Source organism: Globicephala melas, chromosome 18, assembly GCF_963455315.2.
Source record: "Globicephala melas chromosome 18, mGloMel1.2, whole genome shotgun sequence".
Lineage (NCBI taxonomy): Eukaryota > Metazoa > Chordata > Mammalia > Artiodactyla > Delphinidae > Globicephala > Globicephala melas.
Window position 1 is genome coordinate 21,054,634 of NC_083331.1, and position 20,887 is coordinate 21,075,520.

General features: G+C 43.0%; 1 protein-coding gene across 3 annotated transcripts in view; it reads right to left on the bottom strand.

Annotated features, from left to right (window-relative positions):
* Window positions 1-2,889: 2,889 nt before the first annotated feature.
* Window positions 2,890-20,887, bottom strand: part of SLC25A30 (solute carrier family 25 member 30) — an 88,455-nt gene continuing 70,457 nt past the window's right edge. For 2 of the 3 annotated variants that reach the window (XM_060287936.2, XM_030882223.2), the window contains exons 2-10: window positions 16,958-17,079; window positions 15,302-15,449; window positions 11,353-11,447; window positions 10,347-10,432; window positions 8,466-8,561; window positions 7,650-7,774; window positions 6,240-6,378; window positions 4,803-4,883; window positions 2,890-3,867 (exon numbers count right to left, since the gene is read on the bottom strand). In XM_060287936.2, the coding sequence (XP_060143919.1) occupies window positions 3,826-3,867; window positions 4,803-4,883; window positions 6,240-6,378; window positions 7,650-7,774; window positions 8,466-8,561; window positions 10,347-10,432; window positions 11,353-11,447; window positions 15,302-15,449; window positions 16,958-17,021 (876 nt within the window). In that variant the 5' untranslated portion in view covers window positions 17,022-17,079 and the 3' untranslated portion in view covers window positions 2,890-3,825. The remainder of the gene's footprint in view (window positions 3,868-4,802; window positions 4,884-6,239; window positions 6,379-7,649; window positions 7,775-8,465; window positions 8,562-10,346; window positions 10,433-11,352; window positions 11,448-15,301; window positions 15,450-16,957; window positions 17,080-20,887) is intronic. The other variant, XM_030882224.2, reaches the window with a different exon arrangement.

The following is a 20,887-nucleotide window of genomic DNA, read 5'->3' on the forward strand; positions in this document are numbered from 1 at the left end:
GCAACTAAGCCTGTGCACCACAACTACTGAACCTGCGCTCTACAGCCCTCGAGCCACAACTACTGAGCCCGCGTGCCACAACTACTGAAGCCCACGCACCTAGAGCCCATGCTCCGCAACAAGAGAAGCCACCGCAATGAGAAGCCCACACACCTCAATGAGTAGCCCCCGCTCGCCGCAACTAGAGAAAGCCCATGCGAAGCAGCAAAGACCCAACGTGGCCAAAAAAAAAAAAAAAAGTAGCCTGGATTTCATGCTTAATGCTTCTAACAGGTGCCCTGATCCAGTGGGACATGAGTTCTCCAGGCATTTAAGGCTCCCTCTTTTTGCCAATTCTGTTTTTTCAATAGACCACTGTGTTTTAACTCAAATATTAAGACAGGCACCTTGAAAACATTTTCAAATAAAAAAATAATGAACCAGGTTTGCATTTCATTCACTGGCTGTTTTATACCAACCAGAGGTATCTCTGCCTGGCCCACAATTAACCAAGGATCCCGGCTCCGCCTCTAGCCAACACCACATGCTAGAAGAAGGACTGAGGGGTCCTGAAATTTCAAGGCACTGATGGCGTACCACTGGTGTTCTGAATCTCCAAGGTGCCTTGCCCAGCAAGCCCACGAACCGAATTCACTGGCCTCTACTGAGGTGCAGTGTTTCATAGACTGGGAGGCCACACAGGTCTCTAGGCAATTAGTAAGATGATCCCAACAACTTCTCTAAGCAGAGAGAAATGTCTGTGGCCACTTTCACAAATGCTATTTCTACTCCAGCCTCCTGGACGCTTTGCCACTTATCTCTGTTTAAACGTTTCTATTCATCTGAAATAACCACGGAGCATTTTTTACTATTATATATCACTCCAGTTTATTAAATACTGAAACCAGTTTATGCCACATATTCCAACAATGTTTATATAAAGAGCTCAAAATATAAAGGCTTATGAAAACTTTTATAGCCTTTATATAATATACACTATTTCTAGTACATGAATAAATACGGAGAAAAGAAGCCATTTTTTATATAACAATCCGCCAACACTTAGCATCAATGATTACACAAACCCACAAGCAAACAAAAAAATCCACTTTCGTCATTTTGGTTTTCAAAGCTAAAAATCCCTTTGCCACATGTAGCGATACCCAAGGGGATGGATGACTTGTAGTCACGGCCCTGGAAACAAGGGGACCAAGTCTCCCAGTTCTTCAAGTTTCTTTCTTGGTTAGAAGCTTCAACAACTGCATTACTCTTTCAAGAAGCAGAAAAAAAATCAAAACAAGTTAAGACTCTGTTCTATAAGGTATTTAATAAACCTGCACTGAAGAAATACTATATTTTCGTCTTAAATACATGCTTACTAGGCTTCCCTGGTGGTGCAGTGGTTAAGAATCCGCCTGCCAATGCAGGGGACACGGGTTCGAGCCCTGGTCCGGGAAGATCCCACATGCTGCGGAGCAACTAAGCCCGTGCGCCACAACTACTGAGCCTGAGCTCTAGAGCCCGCGAGCTACAACTACTGAGCCCGCGTGCCACAACTATTGAAGCCCGCACACCTAGAGCCCGTGCTCCACAACAAGAGAAGCTGCCGCAATGAAAAGCCTGAGCACCACAATGAACAGTAGGCCCCGCTCACCACAACTAGAGAAAGCCCGCGCGCAGCAACGAAGACTCAACACAGCCAAAACTAAATAAATAAAGTTAATAAATTTATAAAAAAACAAACAAACACACACTTACCTTTTACAGTGAGGTTTGGCTTTCCTTTCATCCTGGTATGAACATGTACATTTTTGAATAAAGTGATATAATCAATATTGCATGACATTCAATCTTTACATTGTCTTCAAAATGAACTTGCTTCTACTGTTTTAGGAATTATATGTACACTTAACATGTTTTCTACATTAAAAAAAAAAAAAGAGTGGCTCATAAAAAGTCATCCTTTAAACTCAAGGAATTCAAAAGTGAAAAAGGCTTTCTATAGAAAGCCCTTACCATATCAATGGAATGTTTTAGTAAGAAGAAGAATAATCTGCTCTCTGAAGATATGGTTCAGTACGAGGGGCGAGGCCTGAACGGGCTCAGCTCTCCAGAGTCATGTCCAGAACTGGTCAGGGAGAACTGGGCTTCCATCTGAGCCTTGAAGCAATCAACACCTACCTGCCCTTCTGACCTCCTCCTTTCTTGACTTAGCTCTTACTTTTGGAACTAAAATTCTGCTTCACAAAATCTTTTTCAAAGAAGGCAAGGTCAAGGTGACTGGGAGCAAAACTGCCCAATCCCCAAGAAAAACATGCGTGCCTTCCATCCTGCTTCAAGGGAGGAAGCAGCCCAGGGGCTGGACCCACTGGGAACCTGCATATACTGCAGAGGTGTCTGTCCTGGAGGCCACAGGGAGTATGTATTTAATGTTACTCTCAAAGGGTGGAACCGAAGGTACCCAAGTAAATATTCAATATCGTCCCTTTCCTGGGGCTGTCTTCTAGAAGGGTAAAGATCGTGGGGCTCTGAGAATCACTTTTTATTTTGAAAAGAATAAGATGAAGATGAAAAAGAAGAATGATATCCTGTCTTTAGAAGAAGGAAGACATTATATACCTCTTATCAGACTCCAGATAAACAGGCACACACACAAAAAAACACCTTTCGAATTTCAAGCAAGTATTTTCATTCCAAACTGATTAGGAAGTCCAAGACAGGAAGTATTTTGACAAATGTGACCAGAACTAAAGTAAAACCCGGGAAATCTGGGAAAAAAAATCAACTCTTTGATTCACTTGCAACATTTTGCTACAGAAAATGTAATAAAACCTTAACCTCTTTCTTGCACAAGGCTTTTAACAAACGATCTCACTCAGGAGAAGCCCATGATAAAATGACTCTCTTCCATACACACGGACCATTTATTCTGGGATGATGGCTGTATGACAGCATGATGTAAACACACTAATCCTACAAGTCAAGTAGTAGCAGCTACTATCTTCTTCACCTGACCCTCAATATCAATAGATGTTATTATCCCCATTTTACAGATTGGGAAATAGAAACTTTGCTAAAATCACAGAGCAAATTACAAACATTACTTAAGACAGAACCCAAGTAGATTAATAACACCTCCCACCAGCACAGACTTTGCCACCTTCCAAGCCAACCTATCACACCATCATGAGTTTAGATATTAATGCTTTGTAACAATTCCTCACAAAGGTCAAGTGGTCAAAGGCTTAAAAATCACTTATTATAAGTGAAAGGTCCTGCCAAAATTGGAAATTAGAAAGCAGTGCAATATTCCAGGGATCTATATCCTGCACTGTTTATACCTGGGGTATACCAGGCATCCATGTGTGAATTTCTTCAGCAGACACGAAGCCAAAGCCCCCCCAGAAGTTCAGGAACAATAACACCCTCTTGGAGGCTCTATTCATTCCATGGTTCCGAAGAGCTTCTTTCGAACAGTCTGGGAGTCTCAGCTATGAGCTGAGATGCATCAGGAGTTATTCTCCCCTGAGGGAATCAGTCCACAGTTCCTGATCTTCATGCAAGTTTTCTTTAGCAAGAAACATGCATTTCATGTTATCTTTGATGTCGAAGGGCACTTGAATGGTAAGGACTAGTGTCTGGATGTTACAGTCTATGCCATTAAACATCTGGTGCAGAGCATCCAATGCCAGGACACAGCAATCCGAGCTAACCCAGTCTTCACCTGTTGCTCACACCTCAGAATCTGTGGCGGGCCAAGCAGTGAGAAGCAGTGGGAAAGACAGGAAGCTTCGCTATTTCAGACGTGAGCATTTTCAGCGGGATGTCTCATGCAGTCTTGACTTGTCACAAATCCAATTTCTTCAACTGCTCATATGTCACAAAGAACTGCAGGTATTAGTTAAGGCTGACATTTTATGCCATCTTAACCCTAACGCATCAAAACAGACCCACGAATAGCACACCTCCTAACAAATATTTCTGGGCAGACCACATGCCATGGACATGATTAAACATGAGGGGCTCCACCCTCAACCACCCCAAGAGATCTCCCCATTAACCTTCCCAAGATCAGCTTGGAAGAGACAGACCACAACGGAGACACATAAATCCCCTGCATCAGCTCCAAAAGCTTCTAAGATTACATCCACACTGCTAGCTTTTCTGACTTTTAGGAAGACTTCACAGAACAGTAAATTCTGTGAGAAAGAGAAAGAGCAACCTCGGGGAGTTCTCCTCTAGGGCTGCCGGTAGGCAAGCTTGCCTGGGAGGGAGGCGCAGATAAACAAGCATGGTGCAAACTGACATCCCCTGCTTTATAATTCTGTCCTTTCATTTCTAATGAACTGTCTCTTCCTTCCTGCCTCCCACTTTGGCATAGAGGGAAAAGTGCTAGTCAGCCAAGTAATTCTGGGGCTGATTCCTGTCTGTCCTTAGGCGCTCTCTGAAATAAGCATTCTAGAACATGGCTGCCAAGCCACATCCTTCCCAAGGGTGGCTAGGGACTGAAAAAATAAACAAGTAAATAAATCCTTGTCTCTCCTCTCTCGGAAATCATAAACACTCTCAGCTCCTAGAGCAGAGTCTAAAGAAAAGTTTTTATTGCTACCATTGCCTTTCAATATCACCACCATTAAGCCACGTTTCACAGTGCCTAGCAGAGACTTTATACCTCCTGAAAAAGAAACTGAATAGTTATTTCTTGAATCAGAGGAACAGAATAAGAACCTACTTCTAAATTCTAATTAATAACATGACAGTTTATATAAACAACATTCTTCAGCTGTATCTTTTTTCAGATCTACTCCAACAGAAAAGGATACAATAATATTCCAAGGACCAAGTCTCAACCAATTTGGCCAAAACCCTTTATATAGAGCAAAAAACCCTTCATTCTTCCATGTCTGTTATAAGGGAGGGGGGAAAAAGTTAACGTCCAACTTTCCAATTATGTCAAATATGCATTAATAATTAGTAGCCAGACTGAACTGATACATTTTTCTTAAAAACAAAATTCTATTTGGAAGGACTATCTAAGAAATCATTGCCCACTGCCTCTCTTCTTTCTTTAAAGGTTTCTGCATAGGTGAAGACAAAGGCTCTGTACCAAACTATCCCACACCCAAAGCAAACAGCAGTTGGATAAGAAATGAGATTTAATTCCAACTAGAGTCTATTGCCTCCTTGCCATGTGGGCTTACAGCAGGTCAGAAATAAAAAAAGGAGGCAATGGCAGTAAAGACGTAATTCAGAGTACCACTATTTCATGTTGTTGGATAGATAACATTAAGTGTCTTTGCTTCATTAAAGCAATATTTGAAGTCTAGGGATGCGCCAGCATCACGCCGGTAAACAGCAACCACAAACGTGGTCCCTCATCTTTGGCTGCCGGCAACCCAGCAGGGGAGACAGTCACAAACTTTCATCTACGCAGGAACAGTAGGCCCAATTATTTAAACTGAGAATTAAGGTTAAGGTTCATGTGTTCCTTTGAGAGATGTCTGAATGAAGGATGTTCATTCCAGTTTGACTCAACAGAAAGGTGATACATTCTGGAAGGAGACACAGTTCTACTACAATCACAGGAAATATGACTATTTTCTCACGCTTCACAGCAGAGCAGAGATATAAGAAAAATGAACTGTCATTTCTAAATATTCATTTAGATTTTGTATTTAAAACATTAGCCCCTGTGTGGCAAAAACTCTGTACCATCTCAAGACTTTAGAGCATCACTCGTCTTAGTTATTTTAGCCCTCAAAATTCAGATACTCCGTTGGTTAAATAAATATAAATACAAATATATATTTGGGGGCCTGTTTCACGGATTGAAGCAATCCACTAGAATGTTGAAGACTAACTTAAATAAATGTGCTTACTTCACCAGTGTCCCTTATTATTATACTAACAAGGTTTTATTATTATGTCTATACTTATTATTATAAATGTATATGATGTTTCTACCTAACATTATTCCAGGCACTGTGCTATTTTGTAGGTATGATCTCAATGATTTTTATAATAATCCTGTGATGTAGGTGCTATTATTTATTGTCTCATTTCACTTGTGAGGAAACCGAGGTGTAGAGTCTGTACCTTGACCAAAGTCACACGATTACAAATGACAGAATCACAGGTTCATCAGGCTCTAAACCCTTGTGTTTTTAAATCCTGAAAAGAAACTCTTCAGAAGGCAACGTGGAAGCCAATGAGCCACGAAAGGCATTCACAACAGCGTACAGATGGACATCCCCGCTCACCTGTAACAAGCAATCCAGGGAACCTGTGTAGCCAGGGCATCTGCCATCTCGAAGGACTCTCTGATTCATCATACGTGTTCTCACCACATCAACAGGGTTTGAGGCCAGGGCCCCCGCCAGCCCACAGGTGAAGCTTGAGCTATAAAGAAGAGACCGTTTGAAAAATAAAGTTTAATACCCCTGAGCTGCAGCCCCTACTATCAAGGGCAAGAAACAGCCTCCTCCCAAACTAGGTTAAAGTAACAGGTAACAAGATGGAATATATGAGAATGAGGCCCTTATCTAAAGCATTGTTTATACTGGCTTATAAATTCCAGCCTCGGCTAAGAATACTTTTGAGGTTCTGGAATGTCAACGAATCATAGAAACAGGAAGGAATGTCCTCCAAGGACGATCTATTTCATCTATCTATTCACCTACAAACAGGCATCAGAGTAATTTTAGCCATCTCATAACTACATTGCTCTTAGAGATCAGAGAAAAAGATTTCCTCACTGTAATGTGATGCCCACCAGGGCCCTGGGTTCTACTAAACTTTCAGTCACAAGACTACCATAGACCAGCCCTGGTATCAACTAACACAGAGTAGGGTTTCACAACTTCAGCACTACTAACATTTTGGAACAGAGAACTCTTTGTTGTGGATGTCTGTCCTGTGCACTGTAAGATGTTTAGCAGCTCGCTGGCCTCCACCCAGTAGATGTCATTAGCACATAAGAATCAGAACAGTCTCCGAAACGGCCAAATGTCATAGAAACAGAGAGTCAAAAAGTGGTTGCCAGAGCTTGGGGTTGGGAAGAAGTTGGTAAAAGCGTACAAAAATGTCAGTTATGAGATGAATAAGGTCTGAGGATCTAATGTATAACACGGTGATTATGGTTGACAACACAGTATTATATATAATTTAATTTTGCTACGAGAGTAGAATTTAAATGTTTTCACGCAGACATAAAATGATGGATGTGTTAATTAACTCGATGAGGGTAATCATTTCATAATGCATACGTGTATCTAACCATATTGTACACTTTAAGTATCTTACAATTCTACTTGCCAATTATACCTCAATAAAGCAGAAAAATAAAAAAATATAAAAATAAAAAGCAAGAGAATGCCAAGCATGATCGTAGCTGTATAATAAAGCACATGTAATATACTTTCGTAGACATATTTGCATATGCATAGAAAACACCTGAAGGTACATAATCAAACAGTTAACAATGGCTACCTACGTAAAGCGGTAAGGACATACTTTTTCCTGGTTTACTTCCGTATTATAATTTTTCAAATATGAGAATATAATACTTTTATAATAAACTTTCTTTAAAATGTCTATAAATTTGCAGCAAAGTTCTACCCTAAGCTCATGCATACCTAAAATATTAATTTTTTTAAAATCCATAAACATACAGGAAATGGGTATACACAGTGTCTCCCATCAAGCCCGAGAGAATAAGATGCTTCTTGGTGAGGTCGTAGACCGGCAGCTCCACACCAACAACAATAGCGGCCCTCTGAGCAGTAAGGGACACACCCTGGGTAAAAATATCAATAATAACAAGTCAGACATGTCTCCCCTACAAACTATGGCCAATTTTTACATTTTCCTGCTGGTAGGTAGAAATGTAGAGTGAAAGAGTAGAAAAATGCAGACGGTAAGAAGTCAGAAACCCCAAAGTCTAATTCTGATTCTGGCACTAACTGTACGACCTTGACCAGGACGAGTCACCTCTCAGAGCTTCCGGTTTCCTTGTATGTATGGAGAGGATCGGACTGGATGACCTTTAGGGTCTAATCTATGAGATGACAGTCCCTAGAATACTAGGAAATAGCATTCCATACCAGTGCTTGCCTAACAGTCTTCACTTAAGAGCCATGAAACCATACAGATCAAAAAAATCCAATGTAACTATAACCTCTTCTCCATAAGAACTTAGGGGGAAAAAAAGCAAACAAATCAAGTATTCAACCCTCACAGAATTTCTTATATATGAATTTTTCGAAAGGTACTTTAAAATCACGACATACTCCTTATGTAAAATCATGACATTTTCACTTTTACAGATTAAGAAAATTAAGGAAGAAGATCTCTTCAAGGGCAGATGTCATTCTTCTTCCTTTACTCCATTATACCATTTGGATTAAATAAAATAATAAAAATAGGAAAAATAACTTTTTTTAAAAATGGGAAGAACTAAGTCAGTTGGGTCTGTTTTTGAAGCTTACCTTCCAAAGTCCTCTTGTTCCCTCTTGCTGGTAAATGTGAATGAAGTTGCCTATCATTCCTCCTTGAAGGGAGCTATTTTGTGCTTGCATCCGAATCTAGAAATTAAAGACTAACGTGAGAAAGAAACTAGCATGTTTCTCCACAAATGCAGACTTAAAAAAAAAAAAAAAATTCAATTTGTTGTTTAGTGATCATTAAAAGAAAAAAAACTGTAATATAACTATTACTACAATGCTAGTTTAAATTTATCAGGATTGGTTCTTAGGCACTTTAGAATCAACAAAAAGCATCTAGTAGAGTCCAGTCTTGCATGCAGTAGCTCGTTAAGTGTCAAAAAGAAATTTTTTTTAAATAGTCTTTTAAAAAGGAAAGAAAATGGCATATCTCCCTCTAAGTTACTAAGTAGGAAAGAGAGAATATCATGGTTAATTCTAAAGATTTAACATAATTTATGAGTATCCAGTGTACCTGGCAGCACTAAGCATTGGTAAGCACTTTTCTTAAATTAGTTACTCCAAGCCCTATTATTTCCAACCAGCCAAACCCTAAGGTACACAGACGTGCTGGCCAAAGGATGGCTGTGTGATGTCCCTCACACTCTGTTACACAGGAACTTACAAGTGAACTTCACAACTGCCATGGAATTCACATGACCAATATTCCAACATAAAAATAATGTTTGATGTAGCTCTGCATTTTTAAGAATAAAAAGGGACTTCTCACTAAAAAACTGGTACCTTATTTTGGTTTAGGGAGCACATGCATTACCCTCTAATTCTACAGAGAACTGTTACTGCCAGGCTAACGTGAGAAAACAAAATGCAGGAACCGCCTTTCCACAGCCCTGATACAGCTTTAAGAGGTTAACAGGAGTGCGGATATTCTTCTCTAGCAATTCTACCCCAGCACAGGGTAAACTCAGGGCAAAAGGGCCTGGTCCTTCTATTCACACCGCGTGTAACTGTAGTGCACCCAACACCCTGCTGCATGCAATGTTGATGTTGTCAGAATCTCCTGTTAGACTGAAAGCTGAAGGCGGGGTCCTTGCCTGACTCACTTTTGGATTCTAAGCATATAGCACACCAACTGGTGCAAGGCAGAAGCACAGTGAATGCTGCTTAAATAATGGGGGAAAGAAAAAGAATGAGGGAAGGAAAGGAATATCTTCAGAGGGTGTGACCAATAACTCACACCTGATTTTGATTTTCTTTAATTAGTTAGTCCCTTGCCTTATTACAAAAAGGATTTAAGGAGGCTGTATCCCTGGTATTGTTGATAAAGTCATCTAATGCGTTATGTCTAATTGTAGTTATGTAAATATTTTCATTACTATTTCCTGAAATCAAATTAGTGGAAAACGTAACGCCTTCAGAAACGGTCACCAACAAGCTGCCTAGACTGCTGTAAAGCTTGCAGTCCATCTATTTTATTTTAGTTTTCATTTTTTGGCTGCGTCGTGTGGCTTTCGAGATCTTAGTTCCCGGACCAGGGACTGAACCCGCACCCTCAGCAGTGAAAGTGCCAAGTCCTAACCACTGGACCAACGGGAAATTCCCAACAGCCCATCTATTTTAATGAACCAATAAAAACAAGGGAGATTTTCAATGAAAAATGAAATTCAAATGCATCTAAGCCTAATTTTCTTTTTTCTGGTTAATCACCAAAACCTCCAAAGTCTCCAAAAATGGGTCCTACTTGTGAGCTTATCTGCATCACTGGGAAATCCACCTAGTGCATGTTTCTGAGTCTTCACGACACTAAAACTGTAAAGATTCACACATACACAGTATATGTTACATTCACAGATTTTCATTATCTGTACGTTGATTACAATAAGAAAATGCAGCGTGTGCCTGTAAGACATAGATAGCACTGCTTACTTTCAAAACATCAGTTGGATTAGCAATGGTTGAGGATATGACTCCAGAGAGAATTCCACAGACCACATTTATCAGAAGGGTTTCATCTGCAAACAAAGACATATTATTTGATTCTTCATATGTACAGGACTCTTCATATGAGTAACTCATGTATAGGTGTAATTCACTTACACATCACTTGTTCATTTAAGAGACGAAAGAAATACATGCTTAATGAATCAAGTAATTTTCAAAGGATTAGGGATTTTGCTGGCTGAAGGGATTTTGCTCAGCAAAATTTCTTGACACCTAAAAAGGAATGTGAACTATCACGCAAGAGTAACCATGGGAATCATCATGGAAGTGAACCATAATTCACATTTGTGTGTAAGTACAGACCACTGTAATTAAGACGAGGTCGTACACCAACTGGTAGGAGAATGAAAGATACCCTCCTATGAGATAAGGTGGAGATAAAATTTTAAAGCACATCACACATATTTAATTTGAAATGTATTGAAGCACTTTTCAAACATCTTTGCTCCTGGCTCACTGCGCTCATAGAACAGTGACTAGTGCTTATCTCTTTGTAAAAAAGACAGAAACTTCTAGGGATTAAAGCAAAGTCGAATAATCAACCAGCAAGAGAACATCAGAACTCAGAGCTCTTAATACTAAGAAAATGTAGTCACTGCTTTCCTGAAAAATAGGTGATAATTCCTATGATTGTAGAGAATTTTAAGTGGGCTACAACTACAACAACATACCCTCTAGTCTGGACATTGTGGAAACAAGGACAACTCATTAAGACGTTTGTAAGATAGCTCTGTTGCCCCCCTAAATTCAGCTGATATCCAACTTGCTTATTTATATAAGCAAGTATAATTCATTTAGATTTTACACCCAACCCAAAGTTCTCCTCCACAGTAGTAAAGACACAAATAAGAAAATCGATCCCAAACCACTTGAACAAAAAGACAAACAACCCACCTCCTGTCCGTAAGTGGAAAGAGAATTCCCCACTCACCTTCCGGGCGCTCGACAAATAACCGCTTCAAGCTCTGGTAGGCGCCTATCTTGATGGTGCCATAGGAAGCCTGGCGCAACATCGCAGGAGCAATCCTGCCAAACCAATGGGCAAAGGGACAAAAAAATCTAAAAAACCACTTAAAATCCTCTAGAAGACACACATAGGAGACGTAATCACGTATCTGCCTTCCACAATCAAACTACACTAAGACAGATTTCTTAAGAGTTTAAAATCCAGCAAAAATATAGGTGGAGGACTCCCCTGGTGGTCCAGCGGTAAAGAATCCCCCTTACAATGCAGGGGACGTGGGTTCGATCCCTGGTCAGGGAACTAAGATCCCACAGGCTGTGGGGCAACTAAGCTCACGCACCTCAACTAGAGCACTAGTGCCACAACTACTGAGCTCTCGCATCTCAACTAGAGCCCGTGTGCTGCAAACTACAGAGCTCACGTGCCCTGGAGCCTGCATGCTGCAACTAGAGAGAAGCCCGTGCGCCACAACGAAAGATCCAGCGTGCCTCAACGAAGATCCTGCATGCTGCAACTAAGACCCGACGCAGCCAAAAATAAACAAACTAAATAATAAATAGGGACTTCCCTGGTGGCGCAGTGGTTGAGAGTCCGCCTGCCGATGCAGGGGACGCGGGTTCGTGCCCCGGTCCGGGAAGATCCCACATGCCGCGGAGCGGCCGGGCCCGTGAGCCGTGACCGCTAAGCCTACGCGTCCGGAGCCTGGAGAGGCCACAACAGTGAGACGCCCGCGTACCGCAAAAAAAAAAAAAGAAGCCACCGCGATGAGAAGTCCACGCACTGCAATGAAGAGTAGCCCCAGCTTGCTGCAACTAGAGAAACCCCGCGCACAGCAACAAAGACCCAACACAGCCAAAAATAAATAAAAATTAAATTAAAAAAAATAAGTAATTAATTTAAAAATATTTTAAGAAAAAAGTTAAAAAAAATTTTTTTATAAAGGTGGGTTCTGGGACTTCCCTGGTGGCGCAGTGGATGGGAGTCGGCCTGCCAATGCAGGTGACATGGGTTCGATTCCTGGTCCGGGAGGATCCCACGTGCCACGGAGCGGCTCGGCCCGTGAGCCACGACTGCTGAGCTTGCGCTCTGGAGCCCGCGGGCTGCAGCTGCTGAGCCTGTGTGCCACGGCTGCTGAGGCCCGCGCACCTGGAGCCCATGCTCCGCGGCAGGAGAGGCCACCGCAATGAGAGGCCCACGCACCGCAATGAAGAGTAGCCCCGGCTCGCCACAACTAGAGAAAGCCCACACACAACCAAAAATAAATAAATAAAAATTTAAAAAAAAAAAAAAAAGGTGGGTTCTTGGGAGTTCCCTGGCAGTCCAGTGGTTAGGACTAGGCACTCTCAATGCCAAGGGCCCAGGTTCAATCCCTGGTCGGGGAACTAAGCTCCCACAAGCCACACAGTGGAACAAAAAATAAAATATATGTATGTGTGTGTGTGTGGTGTGTGTATGGGTTCAGTTAAATGTGTGCAAGTTATTAGTTCCCTAAGTGATAGCTCAGCCCCTCACGTTTATCCTCAATGAAAACACACGGAGTTCTATTTGCCCATTCACATTATAATGGGAGGGCTTTCCTTTCTCAGGACAAAGCACCTGGTGAAATGTGGCCTCTGTAGGCATCCTCCAGGGTTGCCGGAGCTCATCTCCCACCTCCCTGGGGGCCCTGTTCCACTTATTCCCTCTCCCTCCTCCAGGACCCTCCCCACCCCAAAACCACCCTGTGGCATTCATACTCGCAGGCTCTCCTGCCACACTTCCCACCTCCTTCTCAGATTGCAATGCGGCTTCCTTCCACCCTCTTCATCAATAGCCCCCTCACCAAAAGGGGCCCAAGGGACATCTCTGTAGCTAAATTAAATGATGCTTTTCAATCAGCATCTTATAAAGCCTCTCTGTCTTTCCAGTATTTGCTATGGTCCACTCTTTGTCCTGCTTGCAGCCGTCTCCTCCCTGAGCTGCCATAACTTCACTCTCTCCAATTCCTCTTCTTTCTCTGCACATCCTACCTCTGTCCTCTGAGGGGCCCAGGAGTTCTGTCCTTCCTCTCTTCTCTCACGGCTCCACACACTCCCCAGATGAGCTCATCTACTCGCATGGCTTCAACTGTCCAAAGAGTCATGACTCCTAAATTCATGTTTCCAACACTGATTCCAAGATGCATTTCCAGCTGCTTCCCAGATTTTTCAATTCACATGTCCTACACCTACCACCAGAGCAAGTGTCTCATCCAACTAATTATCCTCCCTCTCCAAACAATCCGCTCTCCTCTTCTGTGTCCTAGACCAAGGAATGGTACCTCCATCTGCACACTGGCCAGAACCAGAAAGAGACACTAGCCTGTCTCCTCCTTCCCCACCACCCCTCATGTATGAGGTCGTACACTATGTCGATCCTCTGCCCTAAACAGCCTGCCTTCTTTCTCTCCACCCCCAAGACAATTCCTCAGGTCAGATCCTTGTCTCTGCTTCCTATGTGCCAGCCTGCTTCCACTGTCACTGTCTCTCTTTCTCCCAATGGCAGGCGGGAATTTTTTACAACGCAAACCTGATCATGTCAGTCCCTCTACTCAAAACCCTTCAGTGGCTTCTGTCTGCCACAGGTATAGTAAACTCACACTTACAGGTACCGGGCAGATGCTATGAGCGCGTGAGGCGGGCTGAGTCTAATTGCACACCTACGCTATGTGAGTGCCAGAGGTTTGGTAAACCAGAGAAAGCATCCTTAACACCAGTTACTATTATCATAAGTGACCCAATGTGGGCCCAGATGTTAGCTTTCTTGAGAAGATCGAATGGTTTTTATGTTCAACTTCTCGCATTTAAAAGACTGGCTCGACTGAAAGACAAAAACCTTTGGGGACCCGTGGGTGGGAGGGCTGTGAGACATCAGTTTGGGATCTGGACCTCGTCCTTCAAGATCAGATCCAGAGCCTCTTAGTCTGGGATTGATGCCCTGCCTCAACCAGAGTCTAGTACTCGGCAGACGCCACTGTAATCCCGTTTGCACACCTGCAGTCCCCACTCAACCACAGTTCCTTCAGGGCAGGTGGCTGCTGCCGATTCCCATGTGTCCACCCAGATCCAGTCTCGCCCCTCTCCGTGCTGCTCTGTGCCGAGGCTGGCACCATGGATGACACCACCCGGCTCCCCTGCCAGCTGATTCCAGCCAGTAGAAGATGGGAGAGAGGGAGAGAGGGAGGGAGGGAGGGGGAAGAAGCGGAGGTATTTCTTCCTCTCCCTGGGCACTAGCAAGGCATCTCTCAACAACTCCTGTTGGGTCCTTCAAGGCTCCAGCCCTAGTAGGCTCTGCTAACATCATTCCTGTCCTTGTCTCTCTGGTCCTAGGCTTGGTAACAATTTCTCATTTTGCTAGTTTCTAGGTACCTCAAAATCCTTTATTCGTTCCCTTAACCCTTAAGTAGCCCTTTCATTAATCTCCCTTCATTTAAACCACCCGAACGAACTGTTTCCTGCAGGGCCTCTGACTGACATAGGCAGGACCCCGCCTTACTCACTCTCCTATCCAGTGCCTGCAGTACACTGGTCGTTAAATGTTGGATTAAAGAAAAGCTGTTCACTGCAACTCTTACCTATGGAGAATATCATATCATTTTCATTATAGCAAAAACCTCAGTAATTCAGAATAACCCAGGGGAAGGGCTATTAAAACAAATGTAATTTTTGTATTATTATCTGTATTTGAATATAATGAAAAGTTTCACCACAACACTCGCTACATTAAAACACATATATAGAAAATAAAGTTGAAATGAAAAATGAAAAAAAAAATCAACGATTGCTACTTGCTCTTGAATACACCCCAAACTTGTATTTTTTCTCTATGAAGTCTTAGTGTGAAGTCTGTTCATTTGAAAGTTCAACACTGAAATGTAAACACACGAAGGTCTACTTACCCTGAATACAGTGCTTTTAGGCCTTCCTCTCTGCCTATCCTCACTAACGCATGCAATGTTCCTCGATACCTGATTTCTTTAAAGTTTGCATCATTCTTCTGGCCTTGAATCTGGAGCCGTGTCTTGGTTAAATCAATTGGAAAAGTACCTTAAAATTTTTAAGAAGGAAACGTTTCACTTAATAGAAAGAAATTTCACTAAACAAAGGATACACAGGGATACATTACTGAGGAAACATTCAGACTATAACGTAAACTAAGAAACAGAAATGGCAGATACTCTGCAATCTTCCTATTTAAAAAAAAAATTAGGAACCAAAAGATTTTTTTAAATCTTTTTAAAAATGCATAACTGTGTTTTCTGTACATTTTTATTTATGTCCCATCTTATTCTACCTAGGATTTGAGGAGGCTGCACTGCTATCAAAAGTAGGTACATGGAATGATTTACACAAACAGGAAATCCACTTTCAAATATAAGTTACTGGGAACTCCCTGGCAGTCCTGTGGTTAGGACTCAGCACTTTCACTCCTGGGGCCTGGGTTCAACGCCTTGTTGGGGAACTTAGATCCCGCAGGCCGCGCAGTGCAGCCAAGAAATAATAATAATAATAATAAAATAAAAATGAAACGTAAGTTACTATTTTTCACACAAGTGAAGGCTGATACGGGGTTCAACATGGAGATAAATGCGTTTTCTAAAGGAATTTCTCACCTGTGTGTTACAGCCTAAAAGTGACTCGGTTAATGTAGGTAAAAACGTTTAATGTAGTACCCAAGAGATAGTCCATCCAAACATATAAACCCATACACAGTAACCTTGAGTCACTGTGTCGATGAATCTACACGGGGAGCCTAAGCCAGTGGTCGGTGGTTAATGTGCCTCAACCCCTCAGCCCAGGTCCCCACTGGCTCCTCAGGGGCAGCCTCTGTCCCAGGACAGCAGCGATTCAGCCCAACACCTGGCACTTGGCAGCATCTCAATCAACATGTGTTTTGTTTTGGTTTTGGCCACGCCACACAGCTTGTGGGATCTTAGTTCCCCAACCAGGGAATGAACCTGGGCCCTGGGGCAGTGAAAGTGCAGAGTCCTAACCCCCACCCCGCCGCCACCATCAATTAACATGTGCTGAATGAATGATCAGGGGAATAAACAAAGGAACTAATAGGATCTGACTGGAGCTGAGCGGATGAGGAAGTCACCAGCAGGACATGAACAACAGGCATGATTAGAACATGATGACACGATGACAGTCACTCGCCTCCGGCTCAGGAAGGCCCTGGGGCTCCCTAAACCTCTTTTAAAGCCAAATGTGTTAACAGTGATGAAGCGGGGGAAAAGGACAAGGAGAACAGGACAGATGGCATCCAACAATGATGCATGAAACTTCCGTTTGAGCAACAGGTCCAACTGTCTCCCCACTGAACTTTCAACCCTAAACTGCTAATAAGCAGCCCAAGTCACTATTTCGTCTTAAAAGTATCGCAAAGGAAGAAAGAAATTGTGAATCCTGAGATTCAGTGTTTCATAATCTCACATTCTGTGCCTGAACTACACTCACACCGTAAGTCTTATGACACCCAACGATCACATCCATAAGTTTCAGCCTCATCACATACAGCAGGCAGCTGACCGGCCTCGCCCTGGGCTCCTTACCGCACTCCGCTGTGATGGAGGCCAGGCCTCCGTACACGAAGGGCTTCCAGTTCAGGGCTGACATGCTCACCGCTGTCCCTTCTCCTTTGTTCACAGACGCATAGCCTCCAACAGGGTTTTTCCTGGACACAAAAGTAAGGTGTTTCAATGCTGTAACTTCTCACACAGGCAGTTTCTTCTTCTTTTTTTTTTTTTTTGTGGTACGCGGGCCTCTCACTGCCGCGGCCTCTCCCGTTGCGGAGCACAGGCTCCGGACGCGCAGGCGCGGCGGCCATGGCTCACGGGCCCAGCCGCTCCGCGGCATGTGGGATCCTCCCGGACCGGGGCACGAACCCGTGTCCCCTGCATCAGCAGGCGGACTCTCAACCACTGCACCACCAGGGAAGCCCCAGGCAGTTTCTTCTTTAAGCTCGTGTTTCACTTGGAGTGAGCACTACCAGATGCTACCCCTGAACCCTGCCCTCACCCACACATGCACGGTTCCCAAGATGATCCTCACCTTATAAAGGAAAGCACCCCTATTTCCTAAACCCCAACTCACTCCATCAGTTGCCTTAATTCTAACCCAGGCCTTAAATAAGCCGATATATTGATATCTTGATGTGCGTTGATTAGTGTAGTACAATGGAGGTGATTTTCTGGGTAGTCCATGTTATCTTAAATCTGTTCTTCACTTAATAAATATTTGCCATTTGCTTGCCACTGTCTTAGTGAGTCCCTCCCAGGAGGTACTGGAGTCTTTCAGATACACAGAAGCAGAAAAATGTTGCAACCCAGCGTCACAAGCTAAAATGATAATTACTTAAAATGACCAAAATGAACCTGTAGTTTATAAATGTTAGCTCTCTTCTCTTACTCACGTTATGTTACTAGCTGTGAGGCGGCCCGGGATGAAGGAACGAGGCAGACTATGGAGTCAGGGCCTCATCACCCCCTTCCTAGTAAACTTCCTGTTAACCTCTAGGTTTTTAAATTCTCCCTCATCATCATCATAGTTGAAGCAGCCAATACAACCAATTGGGGTAGAGTCCACACCTTTACTCATGCCTACTGTGGAAATTAAATACAAAAAAGACACTCACGGGAGGTGGAGTCAAGATAGTGGTGTGAGAAGACGCAGAGTTAGCGTCTCCCCACAACTAGTGCGCCTGCCTGGAGACTCTGACGCTCAAGGAGACGGGAGGGACCCCAAAGTGAACCAGTAGGATGTAGGGGGACTGAGGGGAGAGAAGGCGCGGAGGCCAGACAGGATCGGCGCCCCTGAGGCCAGATCAGGAGAGGCAGGCGGGAGGGACTCTCCTGGAGCAGCGGGAGAGGAGTGGAGGGCGATTGCCCCGCCCACTCAGGCCCCGGGAGCCTGCTGAGCTCCCAGGCCGGTACCCCACCCCCCACCCCCACCCCCCCGCCAAACCCCATCCAGGCCACGTGGGTCCTGGGGGCATAGGAGGGAGGCTGGGGAGATCAGGAGAGGCAGGCTGAAGAGGCCATGCAAGAGAAGCGAGAGGAGTGGAGGGTGCTTGCCCCGGCCACTCAGGCCTGGGGAGCCTGCGGGGCTCCCAGGTGAGGTCCCCTGCCCTCTGAGACCAGGGCTGGGGGGCACGCATAGGCCCCTTCTGTTCCCCACAGCCCCCCTTTTCCAGCCCTCTGCGTCCTGAGCATTGGCCCCGCCGAAACCTCGCCCTTGCTTAGGCCCCGCCTCCACAGCCAAGGACTTCCCCCACACTTGGTTTTTTTCTTTTCCCTCCTCCTCTTTATTTATTATTATGGTAAAGATGCACCTTCCGGTTGTTGATTCATCTATATTTTTATTTTTATATTCTTCCTAACATGTCTGTTAGTTTCCTAGTCAAATTTTATTTTTTACTTTGGTTTTTTTTTTTTTTGCCACCCCAGGCGGCTTGCGGGACCCTGGTTCACGAGCCCAGAGTTGGGTTGAAGCTCCTGCGGTGGGAGGTCCAAGTCTGAACCACTGGACTAACAGAGAACCTCATACCCCAGGGAATAGTCATCAGAGTGAGGTCTCAAGGAGCTCCTCATCTCAGCACCAAGACCCAGCTCTACCCAACAGCCTACAAACCCTAGTGTTGGAAGCCTCAGGCCAAACAACCACTAAGACAGGAACACAATCCCACTCATAAAAAATAAAAAAATAAAAAAAAAAGAGACGGCAAAAAAATATATCACAGATGAAGGAGCAAGGTAAAAACCTACAAGACCAAATAAATGAAGAGGAAATAGGCAAACTACCTGAAAAAGAATTCAGAGTAATGAGAGTAAAGATGATCCAGAATCTCAGAAATAGAATGGAGGCACGGATGAGAAAATACAAGCAAGTTTAACAAAGACCTAGAAGAACTAAAGAACAAACAAACAGAGATGAACAACACAATAACTGAAGTGAAAAATACACTAGAAGGAACCAATAACAGAATAACTGAGGCAGAACGAGTAAGTGAGCTGGAAGACAAAACGGTGGAAATAACTGCCAAGGAGCAGAATAAAGAAAATAGGATGAAAAGAACGGAAGACAGTCTCAGAGACCTCTGGGACAACACTAAACGCACCAACGCTGGAATATAGGGGTCCCAGAAGAAGAGAAAAAGAAAGGATCTGAGAAAATATTTGAAGAGATTATAGTTGAAAACTTCCCTAACATGGGAAAGGAAATAGTCACCCAAGTCCAGGAAGCACAGAGAGTCCCATATAGGATAAACCCTAGGAAAAACACACCAAGACACATATTAATCAAACTAACAAAAATTAAATTCAAAGAAAAAATATTAAAAGCAACAAGGGAAAAACAAAAAATAACATACAAAGGAATCCCCATAAGGTTATCAGCTGATTTTTCAGAGGAAACTCTGCAGGTGAGAAGGGAGTGGCAGGATATACTTAAAGCGATGAAAGAGAAAAACCTACAACCAAGATTACTCTACCCATCAAGGATCTCATTCAGATTCAATAAAGAAGTCAAAAGCTTTTCAGACAAACAAAAGCTAAGAGAATTCAGCACCACCAAACCAGCTTTACAACAAATGCTAAAGAAACTTCTCTAAGCGGGGGAAACATAAGAGAAGAAAAAGACACACAAAACCAAACCCAAAACAATTAAGAAAATGGTAATAGGAACAAACATATCGATAATAACCTTGAATGTAAATGGATTAAATGTCCCAAAAGACACAGACTGACTGCATGGATACAAAAACAAGACCCAGAAAATTTAAGAAAACTGAAATTGTATCAAGCATCTTTTCTGACCACAATGCTATGAGACTGGAAATCAATTACAGGAAAAAAAACTGTAAAAACCACAAATACATGGAGGCTAAACAGTGTGCTACTAAATAATCGAGAGATCAGTGAAGAAATCAAGGAAATAAAAAAATACATAGAAACAAATGACAACGAAAACATGACAACCCAAAACCTATGGGACACAGCAAAAGCAGTTCTAAGAGGGAAGTTTATAGCAATTCAATCTCACCTCAAGAAACAAGAAAAATCTCAAATAAACAATCTAACCCTACACTTGAAACAACTAGAGAAAGAAGAACAAAGAAAACCCAAAGTCAGTAGAAGGAAAGAAATCATAAAGGTCAGAGCAGAAATAAATGAAACAGAAACGAAGAAAAAAGAGAAGATCAATAAAACTAAAAGCTGGTTCTTTGAGAAGATAAACAAAATTGATAAACCCTTAGCCAGACTCATCAAGAAAAAAAGGGAGAGGACACAAATCAATAAAAGTAGAAATGAAAAAGGAGAAATCACAACTGACACTGCAGAAATACAAAGGATTATAAGAGACTACTACAAACAACTATATGCCAATAAAATGGACAACCACGAAGAAATGGACAAATTCTTGGAAAGGTACAATTTTCCAGGACTGAACCAGGAAGAATTAGAAAATATAAACAGACCTATCAC